The sequence below is a fragment of the Symphalangus syndactylus genome, chromosome 5, assembly GCF_028878055.3.
Source record: "Symphalangus syndactylus isolate Jambi chromosome 5, NHGRI_mSymSyn1-v2.1_pri, whole genome shotgun sequence".
NCBI lineage: Eukaryota > Metazoa > Chordata > Mammalia > Primates > Hylobatidae > Symphalangus > Symphalangus syndactylus.
In genome coordinates this window covers 7,515,920-7,534,887 of record NC_072427.2, presented here as the reverse complement: position 1 = coordinate 7,534,887, position 18,968 = coordinate 7,515,920, and the positions used below count along the sequence as shown (strand labels likewise).

Genomic DNA, 18,968 nt, shown 5'->3' with positions numbered 1-18,968 from the left:
TGGAGAACTTCAGAGGCCACAGTGGGGGAAACGATGGGGAAGTTCATGAAGAGGGAGCTCTGGGCCTCCCAACTGGATAATATCTAAACATTTAAAAAATGTTATGGCACGCCGCCAAGCAGTCTGAAGTATAACACTAGAGCCCAGTCCTGGGGGCCCCGTGCTCGCCAGTGTCCTGGGACAGAATTGTCCGTAGCACAGGCAGATCTCCACATTACCAGCCATGCAGCCAGACATGTGCACACCACCTCCCCCATCCCCCAACATGCGGGCTTTGATCTGTTTTCTAGCAAATGATCCAGGTGTACTTGCAAAGGGAGTCCTCTAAAGGCTACTCCAAATGCAAAAAGTGTGCTGGCGGCCTTGACTGGTTCCTTTGGTTTTGTGTGTGTGCGTGTGTGTGTGCGTGTGTGTGTGTGTGTTTTGAGACGGAGTTTTGCTCTTATTGACCAGGCTGGAGTGCAATAGTGCAATCTCAGCTCACTGCAACCCCCACCTCCTGGATTCAAGCGATTCCCCTGCCTCGGCCTCCTGAGTAGCTGGGATTATAGGCACCCACCACCATACCTGGCTGATGTTTTTGTAATTTTAGTAGAGACTGGGTTTCACACGTTGGTCAGGCTGGTCTCGAACTCCTGGCCTCGAGTGATCCATCCACCTCAGCCTCCCAAAGTGCTGGGATTAGAGGTGTGAGCCACCGCGCCTGGCCTGGTTCCTTTGTTAGGAAGCTGCAAATGCTTTTCTTAGTATAGTGAATGAATGTGAACACTAAGTGATGAATTTTTTAAATGTAGTCACATGAAAAATGGTAGTTGTGAGCACACCAACGTAACAAGAACTTTCCCAGAGCTTACCTATCTTCACTCACTTACTCCAAAAAAAAAAAAAAAAAAAAAAGCAGTGTTACCAATGGGACTCCCAAAGGAAATCTTCCCCTAGAAAACACTGAACAGGTAGAATCTTGCTGGGAGAAGCTTGGCACGAGACCTGGTGCTGTGTCATAAAAGCAAAACCAAACATGAAACAGAAAGGAGATTGTGTTTGTAAAAAGGGATGACGCCACGGAGAGCAGCTCAGCCCGGCTATTAACCTGTGCTTTGAAACCACACACTACCAGTGTGGCTATAAAATGGCGCAGCTCCTCTGCAAAACAAAATGGCCGTTCCTTAAAAACGTAAACACAGAATTAGCACTGAATCCAGGAATTCACCTCTGGATATTTACCTGAAAGCAAGGACTCGGATACGTATTTGCACACCAGTGTTTGTAGCTGCATGATTTGCAAGAACCAAAAGGGGCAAGTAACGTAAGTGTTCATCTACAGATGAACGGATAAACAAAATGTGGTCAATACATACACTGGAATATTATTCAGCCTTCAACAGAATGAAATCCTGTCCCATGCTACAACATGGATGAACCTGGAGGACATGAGGCTGAAATAAGCCAGATGCAAAAGGACCAGTGCCGCATGCCTCCCTCATATGAGCTACCTAGAGTCAGATTCATAGGGATGGAGGGTGGAATGGTGGGCACCAAGGGCTGGGAGGAAGAAGGAATAGGGAGTTAATAGGTACAGAGTTTCAGTTTGGGATGAGGAGAAAGTTCTGGAGATGGATGGTCATGACGGCTGTACAACAAATAGGTGTACTGTATACTACTGAACTGTAAGCTCGAAAATTATTAAAATGAGTAACTAGTAAAAGGGGCAAACACAGAGACACAGAAATCATACAGTGGAGCCTCAGTGGCTTCGAGGCTACCCAGGACCTGGACACACAAGCTCAAAGGCCAGGAATGGGGCCCCTGGAGCAGTGGCTGTCTCTGTGCTTCTGTAAGCCTCTCCAAAACAGGTCTATGGTCCCCACAGTTCAGGCAGGATTACACAGACCCACTGTGCAGATTTTTGGAAGAAAACCGATGACTCGGATTTCATTTTATTGTCACGAAAACCCTAACTGAAGCTAGTTCATCCCCTGTGAAATGTCCACCTTTCAGAGTGTTCTTTCTCCCGACAATAAAATAACCCTTTGCGATTTTGTTGGGCTAATTCAGTTTTCCACCCTCTTTGTCTTACAAGCAATTTCTGAAAAAGTTTCTCAATGCACGGCTGAATGCTACACATAGGATTGAAACATTTAATTTTCTCTAAAGGAGCAATCCTCCGGTCAGTTCCCTTTGGCTGGAAGGGCCATGGTTGAGTTTTCTTCGAACGGGGCTTTGTGCTTGGGCTTTCCCACGCTCTTCCAGCATTTCCTGGATGATGACTTGCAAGACTCTTCCCAGCAGGCTAGCCGGGAGCCCGCACGATAGTGGAGGGACATGAATGAGTGCGGCGCAGCCCTTTCCATGATGCAGAGAGAGATAATAGGTATAATCACAGACGTATCTGCAACCACAGGAAATGCCACATTAATTCTCGGACCAGCCTCTAACCTCAGTGAAACATAAGCGGAAGCGGCAATACAACACCCACAAAGCCTGAGGAGGGAGGACTGCCACCTGAGGGAGACTTGAGTTGTGTTGTTTCACCTCAGAAAGAACATGGTGCCGGGATAAGCTGGGGAGAGCTGGCTCTTGGCCTCATGGTCTCATGACCAGCAAGTGGCTGAGGCAGAAAGGGGTCAGATATTCCACAAACCAGTCCACAGCACCTGCATCCCAGTGAAGCCCTCTCATTCATGCCTTCGTTGAGTCACTTACTCATTCATTCGTTGGGGAAAGGGGAAACCACCTACTGGGGATCAGAGTTTGGAGAAACAAAGGTAAATCAACCTTTATCTGGGGCTACATCAACATAGTTAACTCACAACTTAAGTCACCCCAGAAATCAAAATCAGAAACATTCACAAATGTTAGTGGCTCTTCAAGTCGGCCTTCCCATCTCTTCTCCTAGATCAACACACCAAAGCCCATGTTTCCACAGGGAGACCTCAGGCAAGGTGTGAGCAACTGTGCTGGCCTGCACACAGCAAAGAGGGGCAATCGGGGGGGAGGCGCCGCATGGCCAAGTGGCCAGCTGGACGGTACAGGATGGCTTCTTGGAGGTCGGGGGGACACTGACGGCTATTGCTTCTCTCCTACCTGCTCAGAGTCCTGACACCCACAGAGCATACCTGCCTGCATCTCGGGAAAAGATCACCTCGACACCCTCCACAGCTACGCGCTTGCAGACTGCCTTCATGCAGACCCCTGACTCCAGCACGTCTGGGCCGCCAGGTAGGCACACGCCGCCCTCCGGCCGGAAGCCCCGGATGTCGGCGTCCCGGTAGCCTTGGTTCTTGCCAGACTGTTCCAGAATGATCGCCTTGGCGGCGGTGTCCATGCCCACATGCACGACGAGCTGTGTGAACAGGCAACAGCAGAGAGAACCCAGGAAAACGAGGCCCACCCTGCTCACCCGATGTGCAGAAGGGCCGCTCCTTCTGAGAGCCCAACTCCATGCAAAACATCTCAAACCCCAAATCCACCGGGAAACCCCAGGATCCCCCACCAGTGTCTCCTAATTAATACGGCTGGAAAGAAAAACAGCTGGATTCTTCTAGCTGAATAAAAACTCACGCTGCATCTACATTTAAATACTTTTTACTTCAAATTATTCTTACAGGGTAATGTACTCTCCTTTCGTGGGGGGAGGGTTGGAGAGAGGAGAGGCAAGCTGCTAAGTGGTGAGGCTCCCACAGCAGAGGCTTCGTGTTTTGGTGGAATCCTGCATCTTTTTATTTTCTATTTTATGTATGTATTTTTATTTTTGTGAGACAGAGTCTGGCTGTATCACCCAGGCACCATCTCAGCTCACTGCAAGCTCCGCCTCCCGGGTTCAAGTGATTCTCCTGCCTCAGCCTCTGGAGTAGCGGGGAATCCAGGTGCACCACGCCCAGCTAATTTTTGCATTTTCAGTACAGACAGGGTTTCACCATGATGACCAGGCTGGTCTCAAACTCCTGACCTCAAGTGATCCGCCTGCCTCAGCTTCCCAAAGTGCTGGGATTACAGGTGTGAGCCACCGCGCCCGCCTCCTGCATCTTTTTTTAAATGAAACTTTAATAAAGGAAGTTAGTAGCCATCCAATGAAATCTTCTTAGAATTTATTCAAGCTGATTATTTTTCCTTTTTGAAAAATAGCTGCCCAAGTATGTTATCAAAACATCTGGGGCATTGTCTGAATGGTTTGATAGTGTATGCTTTATTAACCTCATCATCTGGTCCTTGTTTGGGGAACTTTTTTTTTTGAGGGGGTGGAGTTGTATCTGTTTTTTATACAGTAATTATGTCCAGATAAAATGGGCTGAGTGCCATGAAGATGGGCCTCCCCTAGGTTGGCCACCCTCCCAATCGTTCCCTGGGCACAGAGGTCCTTGCCTCATGTCCACCTTCAAACCCACCTGCCCCTCATGGGTATGGGTGGGGCCCAACCCAGGGGCCTCTCCCTTAGGTGGAAACTATTTTTGAGTCCCGGCTGGGAATAATACTTCCATTTCTTTTCCTCCTCCTTTCTCTCCAGATTTTCTATTAAGACCTACTCCATATTTTGGCTTAAACTTTTACAAACCGACCCAGAACCTTACACAATCAGCTGCGACCTTGCATGACTGGTGGGGCCCAGGGACGGGGTGCCTCTCAACCATCACTCCTAGAACCAGGGCCCGGGGACGGGCTGCCCCTCAACCATCACCCCTAGAACCAGGGCCCAGGGACGGGCTGCCCCTCAACCATCACCCCTAGAACCAGGGCCCAGGGACGGGGTGCCCATCACCCCTAGAACCAGGGCCTGGGGACAGGGTGCCCAATCATCACCCCTAGAACCAGGGCCTGGGGACAGGGTGCCCAACCATCACCCCTAGAACCAGGGCCCGGGGACAGGGTGCCCAACCATCACCCCTAGAACCAGGGCCTGGGGACGGGGTGCCCCTCAACCATCACCCCTAGAACCAGGGCCTGGGGACAGGGTGCCCCTCAACCATCACCCCTAGAACCAGGGCCCAGGGGTTCACAGGCTCCAGCTCTACCACATCCCCAGTCCCACGCCCCACTGCCTCCGGCCATCATTTACTTGCAGCTGATGATCTTCCCAGATTCCGGTGACCCTCCGCTTAGCCTCCCTGTAATCTACAGGCAGCTCCAGAGTCCGCAGCTGCACCACTGTGTCATTCCCCAGGCCCAGCTCGGACAGCTCCTGCGGAAAGCGGCAGGTGGACTTGCCTCAGTTGATGGGGGGAGGGGCACCAAGAGTCCCTGAAAACCCAATCCCTGGGGTCTACTTCCAGGGGTCTTCCGTGGCCTGGACTTTGCCCTCAAGAAGCTCACAAAGGAGCAAGGGGCCAAGAAGAGAGCCACAGTTCCCACCGAGAGGCAAATGCACACAGCAGCACCTGTCCAGGAGGGGGCGCAAGAGAGGCACGTCTGACAGCCGTGTTTGCCAAGGGGATGCAGGTGAGGTCTGTGGACAGGCGGGAGTGAGCCAGATGGAGACGCTGGGGAAGAGCATGCCAGGCGGAGGAAACTGCAAGGGCAGAAGAGACCATCAGAACCTGAGGCCTGGCTGGGCGCGGTGGCTCACGCGTGTAATCCCAGCACTTTGGGAGGCCAAGGCAGGCGGATCACGAGGTCAAGAGATCGAGACCATCCTGGCCAATATGGTGAAACCCCATCTCTACCAAAAATACAAAAATTAGCTGGGCTTAGTGGCGGCGCCTAGTAATCCCAGCTACTCAGGAGGCTGAGGAAGGAGAATCGCTTGAACCCAGGAGACAGAGGTTGCAGTGAGCCGAGATCGTGCCACTGCACTCCAGCCTGGCAACAGAGCAAGACTCCATCTAAAACAAACAAACAAACAAACAAAAAACAAAAAAAACCTGAGGCTTTTGGGGAACTTGGCGTGACCTGGTGCTCCCGGCAAGGCTGAAGGCTTCTTCCGTGTGTCTTGCATGTCTCAGGACAGGACACCCCTGGACTCTAACAGCATCCCCACGTGTTTTGACAAGGAGCCCACCACCTCCACCACGGTATGCCAGGGAGCACTGCACACCAGGGAAGGCTGGGAACAGAAGCTGGAGCAGTCTGTGGAAGCCACTGAGTGCTTAGCTCGGCGTGAACTTTCTTCTTAGGGCAACTGGGAGCCGTGGAAAAGTCGTGAGGGAGCCAATGAGCCAGAGCTGCCTCCTGAGGGGACAGGAGGAGGCAGAGCTGGGCGGGGACATCATGTGGGTGATTGGGGTCCTGCCAAGTTTGAAGTGCCCGCGGAGGCGGGCCCCTGGGCTGTTTGTGTCTAGAGCTCACAGACAGGTTCTGGGAAGACACTGCCGTGCCTGGGCAGCCAAACCTAGAGGTTTAGGTGAGATGCAGAGAGAGACAGAGATTCAGATAGAGGGAGGAACAGGGAGGAGGTGAAGGGCTGTGGAGCCCCAGAGTCAGGCAGCACCCTCCTGCCTCAACAGCCAGCTGTTTGCAAGGAAGAAAACAAGCAGCGCGAGAGCTTAGAGCTGTGCATTTCGCTGTCAGTAAAAGTCACATCAGGAGCATCACACCATCTCCAAAAGGCCCAGCCCTTTCCCGGCACCAGGAGCTATGCTTATCATCAAGATGGTTTTCAATCAGCACCTCTGTTCTTCCCGACTACTTTTCCTGGCATTTCAGGGCACTCGGGAGAATACTTTCTCTGACAGATGATGGCCAAGCCAGGCTTTCTGGCCTGTCCCAAGATCCCAGATAGGAGGTTCCAGGCCCCCGTCTAGGCGTCAGAGGAGTCAGGTCTACCCAGATGCTGCAGAGGGGACAACATGCCCAGATGAGGCTCCACCTGAGCTGCCTCGTCCAGGAGTGGGGTGGCCAATTTCTGGCATCTCGGGTCTGTCCTTGATCAGCTCAGCCTCCCCGCGGGGCTCTGCTCCACCCTCCAGACACCTGCTCGGTTCCCTTCCCAGCTCAAGCTTTATTCTCTTCCGAAAGTCAATGCCAAGACCAGCATCCCCACGGAGCCCTGAGTGGGAGATCACTGGCCTGACTGTGATGGTGGGAGGCAGGAAGGAGGGCCGGGTAGGCAGGCACAGGGCAATGGGCTGTGGGGCCCAGGAGGAAGGGGCTGCAATTCCAAGGGGACCTCCCCAGGCCCAGACAGACCAAATGGGCTACAGGCAACCCTGCATTCTAGGTCTTGTGCCACCGTCCATCTTGGCCTCCTGTCCTGAGGGTACCTGTGAGGCTGGGCACGGAGGGGGCACAGTTCAAGGAGTGGGGGCAGGAAGCCAACATGCTGGGGTCCCCTTCAGCTCTGCCAGAGGGTGAGGAGGCCTTGACTTGGCCTCAGGGCTGCTTCTCAGAACCCGGCCTTCTGTTTAGAACTCATTTCTTCTACTCGGGGGCAGGCTCACAGGGTCTTTGGCGTGGCTCTGAGCAAGAGGTGCAGCGGAAGCTGGGAAGCAAAGGGAGCTGCCTGGGAATCTGCATTCAGGGCTGTATCCCAAGGAACTAGTTATCAGTGGAATCGTCAATTATGCTCCATAAGCCCACAAAAAAAGGCAGCACCCGCAGGATGGCGACATCCTCCCTGAGGACTGTAACTCCCTCTCCCTCCACACACCAACTCAGCTCCGCTTATCCTTGGACACAGAGGAAAGCCTGGTGTGGCGTGGCCACCGTGTGTGAGCCCCACCCAGCCCCATAGCTTGCTCTTTCCTCCCTACCCTGAGCCAGCTGAGAGGGGAGAGAAGAGAGGGATCCTGGGGGCAGCTGGTAGAAGAACCGTTCTCCAACCCTTTTGGGTCCAGCGACCGGTTTTGTGGAAGACAATTTTTCCATGGACCAGGAGGGGTTGGAGATGGTTTCAGGATGATTCAAGTGCATTACATTCACTGTGCACTTTATTTCTATTATTATTACGTTGTAATATATCATGAAATAATTGTGCAATTCACTGTAATGAAGAATCAGTGGCAGCCCTGAGCTTGATTTCCTGCAACTAGATGGTCCCATCTGGGGGTGATGGGAGACAGTGACAGAGCATCAGACATTAGATTCTCATAACAAGTGCACAACCCAGATCCCTCGCATGTGCAGTTCACAATAGGGCTCACGCTCCTATAAGACTCTGATGCCGCCGCTGATCTGATAGGAGACAGGACTCAGACGGTAATGGGAAAGATGGGCAGTGGCTGTAAATACAGATGACACTTCGCTCACTCGCCTGCCGCTCACCTCCTGCTGTGCAGCCTCGTTCCTAAACAGGCCACAGACAGGTCCTGATCTGTGGCCTGGAGATTGGGGACCCCTGTTGTGGAAGATCGTCCAGCTGCTTAATGGGTACGGGGACTGGGTTTGGGGAGTCCCTCTGTGTTAGCGTCCCAGGGCTGCTGTCACAATGCACCACAAACTGGGTGACTTAGGATGACAAAAATGTGTCGTCCCACACTTCTGGAAGTTAGATGAGTCTAAAGTCAGTGTTGGCAGGGACAGGCTCCCTCTGAAACCTGTACAAGGGTTTTTCCCTGCCTCTTCCAGCTTCTGGTGGCCCTGACGTACCTTGGCTGGTGGCAGCATCACCCCCATCTTCACATGGCCTTCTCCCTGTCTCTTCATATTGTCTTTCCTTCGTGTCCAAATTCCCCTTTTATAAGGACACCAGTCCTAGTGGATGAGGGTCTACCTCATGCCCTCATTTTAACTTGGTTACCTCTGTAAAAACCCCATGTCCAATTAAGGTCACAGGCACTGGGGGTCTGGACTGCCACATCTTTCAGGAAGACAAAATTCAACCCCTGACACCCTCAAGGGCTGTGCTTTCCAGAAGGCTGATGGCAGTGCTCTTGCCAAAGTAGAAACTGCCAGGAAGACATATCCTACATCTCCTTGGCACTTGCAGAGCCAGGGTTGGGTGGAGGGCATTTGCCATGAGTCGTATATTTTACTTATCTGAGAGATGATGCCCAGGAGACTCAAGGGTCCTGCCTCTGCAAATCCTGGGTTCAAGCTCCCCATCTGGTGCTCAAGCACCTGTGGCTACAGGCTGGCATCAGAATCCCCACGCTGGATTCCAGGGGAGCTCCTGGGCTGAAGCTGCCCTCCGCAACTGAAGACGTGAATGTTTCCGCTCAGAAGAAGAGAAGACGCAATTAAGGTGAAATAAATATGAACGGCACACAGAGCCTCCCATCAGCTCGGGTCACTTTTTGCCACTAAATAAGTCGAGAAACATTCACAGCTCTTTGGGTATCAGAATTGCAGAGAAAGGACTATGGACCAGCATACACTTGAACTTGCTTGTGTATTGCCTTGGAATTACTCTCCACTTTCTCCCCCTAACTAGAATGTCATACTCTTCCTCCTTCCTTCCGCAGTTGTCCTGATGAAGGGAGAGGCTGAAGCTGGGTGGATCCACCCTTTTGCCAGAGATGAGGACTGGCTGTCACCATGGGCTTTGCTAAGGTACAGCCAGCCTCCCTGGAGGAGGTCATCACTGCTGCCCATGCGGTGGGGCTGGAAGTCCTGAGCCCTGCTGGATTTCCCTGGAGCCCTTTAAGCACAGGGAGGCCAACTGTAGCCAGCAGACATCCCCCATGGAGGACAGAGGGCACCCTCCACAGCCACCAGAGGAACAAGTTTGAGGACAGGAGAACAACCGTACCTCCCCTGACTGCAGAGCTGGCTGAGGCTCTGCCATGCTGCTTGGATAGTCCTGGGAAGTCTGCCACCATCCTGATGTCACCAGAATGAGCAGTCGCATCTTGGTCTCCTGGAGTGCTTATGGGCTGAACTGTGTTCCTCCAAAATTTGTATGTTGACGCCTTAACTCCCAGTGGAATGGTATTAGGAGAGGAGTCCTTTGGGAGATGATCAGGTTTAGATTAGTTTGAGTGTGGGGCTCCCTTGATGGGATTAGTGTCCTTATAAGAAGAGGGAGAGACACCAGAGACTTTCTCTCCACCGTGTGAGAGACAGCAAAGAGGTGGCCATTCACAAACCCGGCATGGAGTCAGCCAGCATCTCCCGCCCAGCCCTCTCGCCTCCGCAACTGTGAGGAGTCTGTTTTGTCAGCCACTCCATCGATGATACTTTTTATACCAGCCCAAGCTGACTAAGATAGGGGGCTTCCAGTGGGTAAGGAGATGAGGCCTGGTTTCACCCAGCCAGTGCATCATTGTGCTTGAGAGGGCCAGTCTGAAGCGGATTTGGGATACTGAGGAACTTTCCCAATGTGGTATCACGGCAGGAGTCTGCAGGCACTGCCTCATGTTGAAACTCCTGCTCTCAAAATCTCCCCACCATCTCTCTCTCCCCCCAGCCTCCCCTCTGCTCTCAAAATCTCCCCACCATCTCTCTTTCTCTCTCCCCCCCTTTCTCTCTCTCTCCCCGCTCTCAAAATCTCCCCACCATCTCTCTCCCCCTCTGCTCTCAAAATCTCCCCACCATCTCTCTCTCACACACAAACACACACACCCCTGGTGTCCCAGGCCACCTACCCTTTGTCCCATGGTAGACAAAGGCATGTTACAAAAAACAAGCCAGCGCTGGTAGTAGCTACCAGTCTGAGCCTGGCCTGGGGAGGGTGCCAGGCAGAAGGGGCGCAGGCAGAGCCAGACCCACTACAGTGCTGCAGGGAGAGGCCCGGGCTTTGGGGTCAGAAAGACTGATTTGAAACCTGGCTCTGCCAACCTTTCACTGGGTAAGCTGATCATGTTACTTAACTTGGGTGTACCTTAATGTTCTCATCTAGGAAATGTGGATAATGAACAGTCAGAGGGGTTTTTCGTAAATATAAGATTCACTCAGCACATTGCCAGGCACGTAGTTAGAGCTTTATAGGAGGGATTGGTGCTTATAATGAACCCATGTTAATTTGAAAAAGTCATGCAAGAAGGATTTATTGAAAGTGACATTTATGAAGTGGACGCAGTGGCTCACGCCTGTAATCCCAGCATTTTGGGAGGCCGAGGCAGGTGGATCACATGAGGTCAGGAGTTCGATACCAGCCTGGCCAACATGGCGAAACCCCGTCTCTACTAAAAATACAAAAATTAGCTAGCATGGTGGTGCACACCTGTAATCCCAGCTACTCGGGAGGCTGAGGCAGGAGAATCGCTTGAACCCAAGAGGCGGATGTTACAGTGAGCCAAGATCCTGCCATTGCCCTCCAGCCTGGGTGACAGAGCGAGACTCCATCTCGAAAAATAAAGGAAAAGAAAGTGACATTTATTAAATCTGATGAGCGTGGGGCCCGTCGGAAGCAGAGAGAACATTCTGCACAAGCAGATTCAGGCTGCTGGCTGCAGCCACCCGTTCTGCCAAGAAGGGCTGGTTGTTTCAGCAAAGGGCATGTCGGTTCCGTGCAGACCTAGGAGAGCCAGGGGTGTGTGTTTTCTGAACCAGCACACTTTCTCGGCTAGAATTTCAGAGTGTTTTGTGCTAACGCGGAGAGGACAGAGCCGGTGTAACCACTGCCCACAGAGTGAAATCCAGGGCATTGCTGAAGCTGTAGGAACGACCCGGCTCAGCAGGGTGCTGTGTCTGTGCCCAGCCCACAGTCCCTCACAAAGGCCTGAACCTCCCCACCTGCAAAGGTCCTGAGGAAGCAGACAGCCCTGCCTTCTGCCTCTTTCTCTCACTTCTTCTGAATTCTGCATCTCCCGAAATCTAGTTGCCAGGAACACATGGCAATTTAACAAAGGGAACTGAAGGAAGGAAAAAGACACCAGTTGCTCTCTGAATTTGTTCAAATCCATTGAGGCTGTGGCACCAGCTGGTGTTGAAAAACAGTTGCTGTTTTTCCAAGGTCTGAGTCTTCTCTTATCAAACATGAGTTCGGGGCTAGCACGAGGATGCATGAATGCATTCCTTTACTGAGTTGTTCCAGAAAACTCCGACAGCCTGAAATGGAGCTTCAGCTTATGGACATGTGATGGAGGCTCGTGGTCTTGGTGACGTGTGAACTAGCGGCGGGCAGGGCTGGGCTGCAGAAGCCAAGGGTGAGGACTCAGGATTAGAGAGAAGGAGACCAAGCACCCCTGCTTCTCCTCACTGCTGTGGGAGTTTGGGCAACTCGTAATTTTCTGAGCCTCAGTTTCCCTATCTGTGCAACATAGTAATAACAGGACGTTGACAAAGGTAAGCGATGCCATGCAGGTGAAGGGCTGCATGAGGGGAAGGCTCTGTGACCAGGGCTTGGAGGACTGGTAGGAGTCTCCCAGCAAAATAATTTTTTTTTTTTTTTTGAGATGGAGTCTCGCTCTATCACCCAGGCTGAAGTACAGTGGCACCATCTCGGCTCACTGCAGCCTCTGCCTCCCGGGGTTCAAGCAATTCTCCTGCCTCAGCCTCCTGAGTCGCTGGGATTGCAGGTGCCTGCCACCACGCCCAGCTAATTTTTGTATTTTTAGTAGAGATGGGGTTTCACCATGTTGGCCAGGCTGGTCTCGAATGCTTGATCTCAAGTGATCCTCCAGCCTTGGCCTCCCAAAGTGCTAGGATTATAGGCTTGAGCCACCGTGCCCGGCCCCAGCAAAATAACTCTCCACAGAGCAAGAATAGTGAGGCTTAGGAAGTATGTGCAAAGACCTTCCTTCTTTTCCTTTTCATCCTTTCTTCCCCTTTCTTTCCCTGCCCTTCCACCTTTCCTTCTTTACTTCCTCCTTTCTGTTCATGTGATCTTCTACCCATCAGTCATGGGACGTGGATGAGGCACCTACTGCTTGCAGTCTCTGTGCTAAGCTCTGGCTGAGGGTTTTGGGGTGTGTGCTGTGGAAGGGAGGTCAGGGTGGCAATGGAAGAGGGAGAGAGAATGTGCTCCTCTTCACCTGATGGGTTGGAAGGGACCTAGGATTTGGGAGCCATCCGATGTAGCTGAGACCCAGGCCTGGGCTCCGAAACCATCCAGCCTGGAAGCTCCATGTGAAGACAGAAGCTACGGTACTGCCAGAGCCAGAGGCTTACCAGGCACAGGAAGCGGGGCTCGAGAGATGAGAGGAGGCCAGGCAGAGCAGAGAGGGGAGAAGGTGCAGGACAGCCGTCAGGGGAGCAGCAGGCAGCCATTAAAAACAATGTATAAAGCACTGATTGACATGGGAAAACCCTGGAGAAGGAAAAAATTTAAAAATCAGGGTCTCAGACTGTTGCCTGCAGCCATGGATGGAAATGGAGCAAGAATGAAATGGTCATCCCTTGAGGGAAGAACTGGGGCTGATTCCTGTTTCTTTCTATACTCTTTGTAAGATTTTTATAATGAATGTGTATGTACTATTTCTCTGGTTTTAAAAAGAAGGGCTTCAAAGTAGTCCAGTAATCCTACTAGCTGTCTCTGGAGGACCCTTACTGTGTGCAGACACTATGCCAAGCACCTCGCCATGACCCTCTTGATGAAGTACTGATAATGTCCCCATTCTACAGACGAGGAGACTGAGGTCTAGGGAGGGTACGTTTATTTATTATTTATTTTGGAGACAAGGTCTGGCTCTGTTGCCTGGGCTAGAGTGCAACAGTGTGATCATAGCTCACTGCAGCCTCAAATTCCTGGGCTCAGGTGATCCTCCCAACTCAGCCTCCCAAGTAGATGGGACTACAGGTGTACACCACCATGTCCAGCTAATTCTTTTTTTTTTTTTAGTGATGGGGTCTCGCTTTGTTGCCCAGGCTGGTCTCAAACTAATGGCTTCAAGCGATCCTCCTGCCTTGGCTTCCCAAAGTGCTGGAATTGCAGACATGAGCCACCACACCTGGCTGAGGGTACATTTAAAAGAACAGAGGAGTTCCAGGAAGCAGCCACACAGGAGATGCTACCACAACAGTGGGGGTCCACCATTTAGGCCTGATCACAGCCCTCACAAGTGGTTTGGGAAATCCTAGAATGCCAGTTAAAGATCACTCTCTTCCTTCACAATGCCAAGTTCCATCCTCCAGATGTGATGCTTGCCCCAGCCCACTCCCAGTATCCTTTAGGTCATTCTTCCAAACTGCTGGGTTGGTCTTCTAGGAAGGAAAAACAGCAATGCCATAATTCCCAGTCCTCCATCTGGAGTGGTTGTCTCCAAATATTTTTGATCACTTGCCCCTATTAATAAAAAAATTCTAGTGTGCATAAGCATGCGTGCGTGCATGCACATTGCCATTAGCTCATGTCTTGATGTCTCAAGGCACAATGCACACTTCAAGTGAGCTTCTTGTTAATAAACGGATGTAAATCTATATTTTAAGTGGTTTTCTTAGTTCCTTCCTTTTTGGCCAACTTTTCAGCTTGTCATTGTTTTCCTATTGAAATGGGCTGACAAAGAGCTCCTATGAGTGGTAGGAGAAGTGCCACTCAGCTGTTTCCTCATGGTTTGCCCAGATTTGTATTATTTTCTTCTGTTTTTTTTTTTTTTTTTTTTTTTAGATCATTTTTGTGAGGAATGCTTGGTCATAATTTGAGGATTAGTTTAATTAAAACAGGATAATATAACCCTAAAACCCATTAACTGGGCTGAAACACTTTGTAATAAATTAGAAATGAATCAAAGAGGGAGGACCTCTCTATCACCACAGCATCCCTTTCCCTGCCAGTGCAAGGATCCTCTTCCCTCAGGAAGCCACGCCTGTCCAGGGAGGTAAGGACACACACAAGCCAAGACACAGTGTCAGTGTCGGTCCAGCTGTGACATACTGACAAAGGTTAATTTCTTATGTTTTATAGACTAAAACTACAGAAATTCATACCATTAGGATGCCCACTATCAAAAACCAGGAAAGAACAAGGGTTGGTGAGGATGTGGAGAAATCGGAGGCCTTGTCCACTATTGGTAGAAATGTAAAATGGTGCCGCCATTGTGGAAAACAATATGGTGGTTCCTCAAAAAAATTAAACCCAGAATTACGTTATGATCCAGCAATTCCATTTCTGGGTATATACCCAAAAGAACTGAAATCAGGATCTCAAAGAGATATTTGCACACCATGTTCACTTCAGCATTATTCACAATAGCCAGGAGGTGGAAACAATCCAAGTGTCTGTCAACAGATAAATTGATAAAATGTGGTAAATACATGCAATGAAACATTATTCAGTTTTAAAAAAAGAAGAAACTGGCAGGACACAGTGGCTCTTGCCTGTAACCCCAGCACTTTGGGAGGCCCAGGCAGGTGGATCACTTGAGATCAGGAGTTTGAGACCAGCCTGGCCAACATGGCGAAACTCCACCTCTACTAAAAATATAAAAATTAGCTGGGCATGGTGGCACATACTTGTAATCCCAGCTACTTGGGAGGCTGAGGCAGGAGAATCGCTTGAACCCAGGAAGCAGAGGTTGCAGTGAGCCAAGATTGTGCCACTGCACTCCAGCCTGGGAGACAGTGTGAGACTCCATCTCAAAAAAATAAATAAATAATAAAAAAGAAGGAAATCCTGTCACATGCTACAATGTGGACAAACTTTGAGGATATTACACTAAATGGAATAAGCCAATCACAAAAATACAAATACTGTATGGTTCCACTTACAGGAGGCACCTAAAATAGTCAAATTCATAGAAACAGAATAGTAGTTACCAGGGGCTGCAAAGAGGAGGAAATGGGGAGGCATTATTCAATGGGTACAGTTTTGATTTTGCAAGATAAAAAGTTCTAGAGATCTGTTGCATAACAATCTGAATATACTTAACACTACTGAACTATATACTTTAAAATGGTTAGCTTGTAAATTTTATGTTGTGCATTTTTTAATCACTATTTAAAAAACATATAAATGGAAATCCTAATACTGTATATTTTCCTATACCCCAGTGGATCACCTTGAAAGCCCCACTTTGGAAATGACAGAGGATCCTCAAAAAGGTGACGATGTAGGAAGTGTTGTAAGAGGCCTGAAGGATGAAGGGTAGAAGGGTCTGCAGGAAAGGGCTGTGCAAGAAAGTGTTGGCCTATGACTCACTTTTAGCCAACAGAATTCAGCCAGTTTGGGGCCTAAGTGTAAGAAGGCCTGGACACTTCTGCATTTCGCTACCCAGCTGTGGAGACCTCAAGGAGAAATCGCAGGGCAAGGGACAGAGGCCCTGCTGTCCTCACAGCTGAGTCAAGCCCCCATGACTCCACCTTCTGCCTCCATCTCACTGCAACCACATGAAAGCCCCAAGAAAGATAAGCAGAAGAACTGCCCTGCTGAGCCCTGTGGACCTACAGAGCCAGGAGAGAGAATGGTGGGTTTTTTTGATACTGCTAAGTTTCAGATTGGCTTAATTTGTGCAGCCATCGACAACTGACACAGAGCATTATAATAAATATTGTGAGGAAATGCACTATACTCAGAGTTATTTTTAGGTGATGAATTATAATCTGATTTTTAAAATGTTTCTTTTTGGTGTTTAGAGGTTTTTTGTAATTGGAAAAAAGAACAACACATATTGTTAAAAGTAAGATGCATGTTTTTGCTTCCTCAGAAATATAAACTTTTTAAAATAATGATATTCCTTTAACAAATATTAATTTTGCCTCTACCGTGTGCTAGGCCTATGCTAGGTTCTGAAGACAAACTGGTGACCAGGACAGAGGAGAGACAGGAAGGGGCAGATACAGAGAACACTGCCATGGGATAGGGAAGGTGCCCAACTTCAGTGGCAAATGTGGGAAAAAATAAAGATTTATGGAGAGTGACATCAACAAGATGACAGAAGAGAAGATCCACTGGCACACTCCTTCCACAAAAATACCACTAGAAACTATTTAAAGACAAGAATGCCACCTAAATAAACCAGAACAAAAAGGAGATGCAGAGAAACCCTCTGGTCCCACAAAGTCAAGAGAAGCTGCAACCAGTAAGAGAACTGGTCATTTTAGATTGTGGTATCCCTCCCCCAAGCCAGCATAGTATCACTCAGAGAGCATTTCCCTAGACCTATGGTTGCTGAGGGGACAGGAGGGAATTAGAGGTGAACATTCAATCTTCCCACCAGTCTGGGAATCTTCATGAGAAGCCTACTCCAGTCCCATTCCATGGGAACCACTGGGAATGCCAGGAGGGCTGAACCACTTGGGGGGCATTGGGGACAAAGAGTGGGGCACTGATCACAGAAACCAGCCTGTCAATCTTGGTGGCTACGCAGCACTCAAATCATCAAAGACACCACATTAAAGAGGCTGGCTGGCACCATAGCATCGCAAAGACAATAATTGGTGGGAAGGTCTGAATCTTTAGCTAGATTTTTCCACAAAGCCCAGGTATTCATGCGGAGGCTTCCCCTGGCCTTGAAACAACCTAAAGGCTGAAATGAAGTTCCTGTGCCTGCTTGTCTTCCCCAGACTGGGAAACAATGGCTGGGCAGTGGTTTAGCTCCAGAGCAGTGTTAAGTTCCAGTGTTCACTACGTATCTTCCTCAGACTGGGAAACAATGATAGAGCAACAAGTTCTACTGCAGTATTTTAGTTCTGGTACTCACTACAAGTCCTCCCCAGAAAAGGAAGAAACAACAGGCCAGTGTTTAAGTTCTGATATTAACAAGAATAGGTCTAACATCAAAGAATACATGCAAAAAACGTAAGAAGTGGCTGTCTTTTCAAGTTCACAGGCATTGATGTAAAGGCACAAGGATTGTAAAAATTCAGGGAAATATGACACCACCAAAAGAAACCAACAAAGCCATAGCAATAGACCTCCCCCAGACTGAATATTTGTGAAGTGTCTGATAGACAGCTCAGAATAATTCTCTTAAAGAAGTTCAGGGAATCACAAAAAACCCATGAATAAAAAACTAAATAAAATTTGGAAGACAATCCAGGAACAAAATGAGAAATTTGATAAATAAATAGAAACAATGTTTTAACCCTAAAAATAATGTAATAAGTGAACTAAAAAACTTATTAGAAAGTTTCAACAGTACACTTGGTCAACCAGAAAAAAGAACTAGAGTGCTTGAAAACAGAATATATGAAGTTACCCAATCAGAGAAGAAGAAAAATAAGAATAAAAAAGAGCAAAGAAGGCCAATGAGAATTATGAGACACCATCAAGAGAACTAATCTCCACATAATTGGAATTCCTGAAGGAGACAAGAGAGAAAAGGCCTAGAAAGAATACTTAAAAAAAAAATGGCTGAAAATTTCCCAAATCTGGAGAAAAACAACAGCATCCAGGTACAGGAAGCTCAGAGATCACCAATCAAACTCAACTAAAAGAATAATTTCCCAAGGGCACATCATAATACAACCAGCAAAAAATACGAAGAAAGAATACTCAAAGCAGCAAGAGAAAAGGAAGGTATCATGTTTAATAAGGCCATAATCAGCTGGGCACAGTGGCTCACGCCTGTAATCCCAACACTTTGGGAGGCCGAGATGAGCGGATCCGAGGTCAGGAGATTGACACCATCCTGGCTAACACAGTGAAACCCCATCTCTACTAAAAATACAAAAAAAAAATTAGCCAAGCATGGTGGCAGGCGCCTGTAGCCCCAGCTACTCAGGAGGCTGAGGCAGGAGAATGGCATGAACCCGGAGGCCAAGCTTGCAGTGAGCTGAGATCACACCACTACACTCCAGCCTAGGTGACAAAGCGAGACTCCGTCCCAAAAAAAAAAAAAATTTGGGCTATAATATGGCTTTCAGAAGATTTCCCAGCAGAAACTCTGTGGTTCAGAAGACAGTGATATTTTATATTCAAAGTGTGAAGGAGCCAGGCATAGTGGCTCATGCTTGTAATTCCAGCATTTTGGGAGGCTGAGGCAGGTGGATCGCTTGAGGCCAGGAGTTTGAGACCAGCCTGGACAACATGGTGAAACCCTATTTCTATTAAAAATACAAAAATTAGCCAGGCATGGTGGCACATATCTGTAAACCTAGCTACTTGGGAGGATGAGGCAGGAGAATCACTTGAATCTGGGAGGTGGAGGTTGCAGTGAGCCAAAATAGTGCCACTGCACTCCAGCCTGGGTGACAGAGCTAAACACTGTTTCAAAAAAAAAAAAAAAAAAAAAAAAAAAAAAAGAGAAGAAAAAACAACACCCAAAGTGTGAAGGAAAAAA

General features: G+C 49.2%; 1 protein-coding gene across 1 annotated transcript in view; it reads right to left on the bottom strand.

The window, feature by feature from the left end:
- Nucleotides 1-1,902: 1,902 nt before the first annotated feature.
- PGPEP1L (pyroglutamyl-peptidase I like) overlaps nucleotides 1,903-18,968 on the bottom strand; it is a 155,809-nt gene continuing 138,743 nt past the window's right edge. Inside the window, 4 exon segments of the mRNA XM_055277113.2 lie at nucleotides 1,903-2,240; nucleotides 2,242-2,389; nucleotides 3,117-3,343; nucleotides 5,054-5,176. Coding sequence (XP_055133088.1) covers nucleotides 2,169-2,240; nucleotides 2,242-2,389; nucleotides 3,117-3,325 — 429 coding nt within the window. The 5' untranslated portion in view covers nucleotides 3,326-3,343; nucleotides 5,054-5,176 and the 3' untranslated portion in view covers nucleotides 1,903-2,168.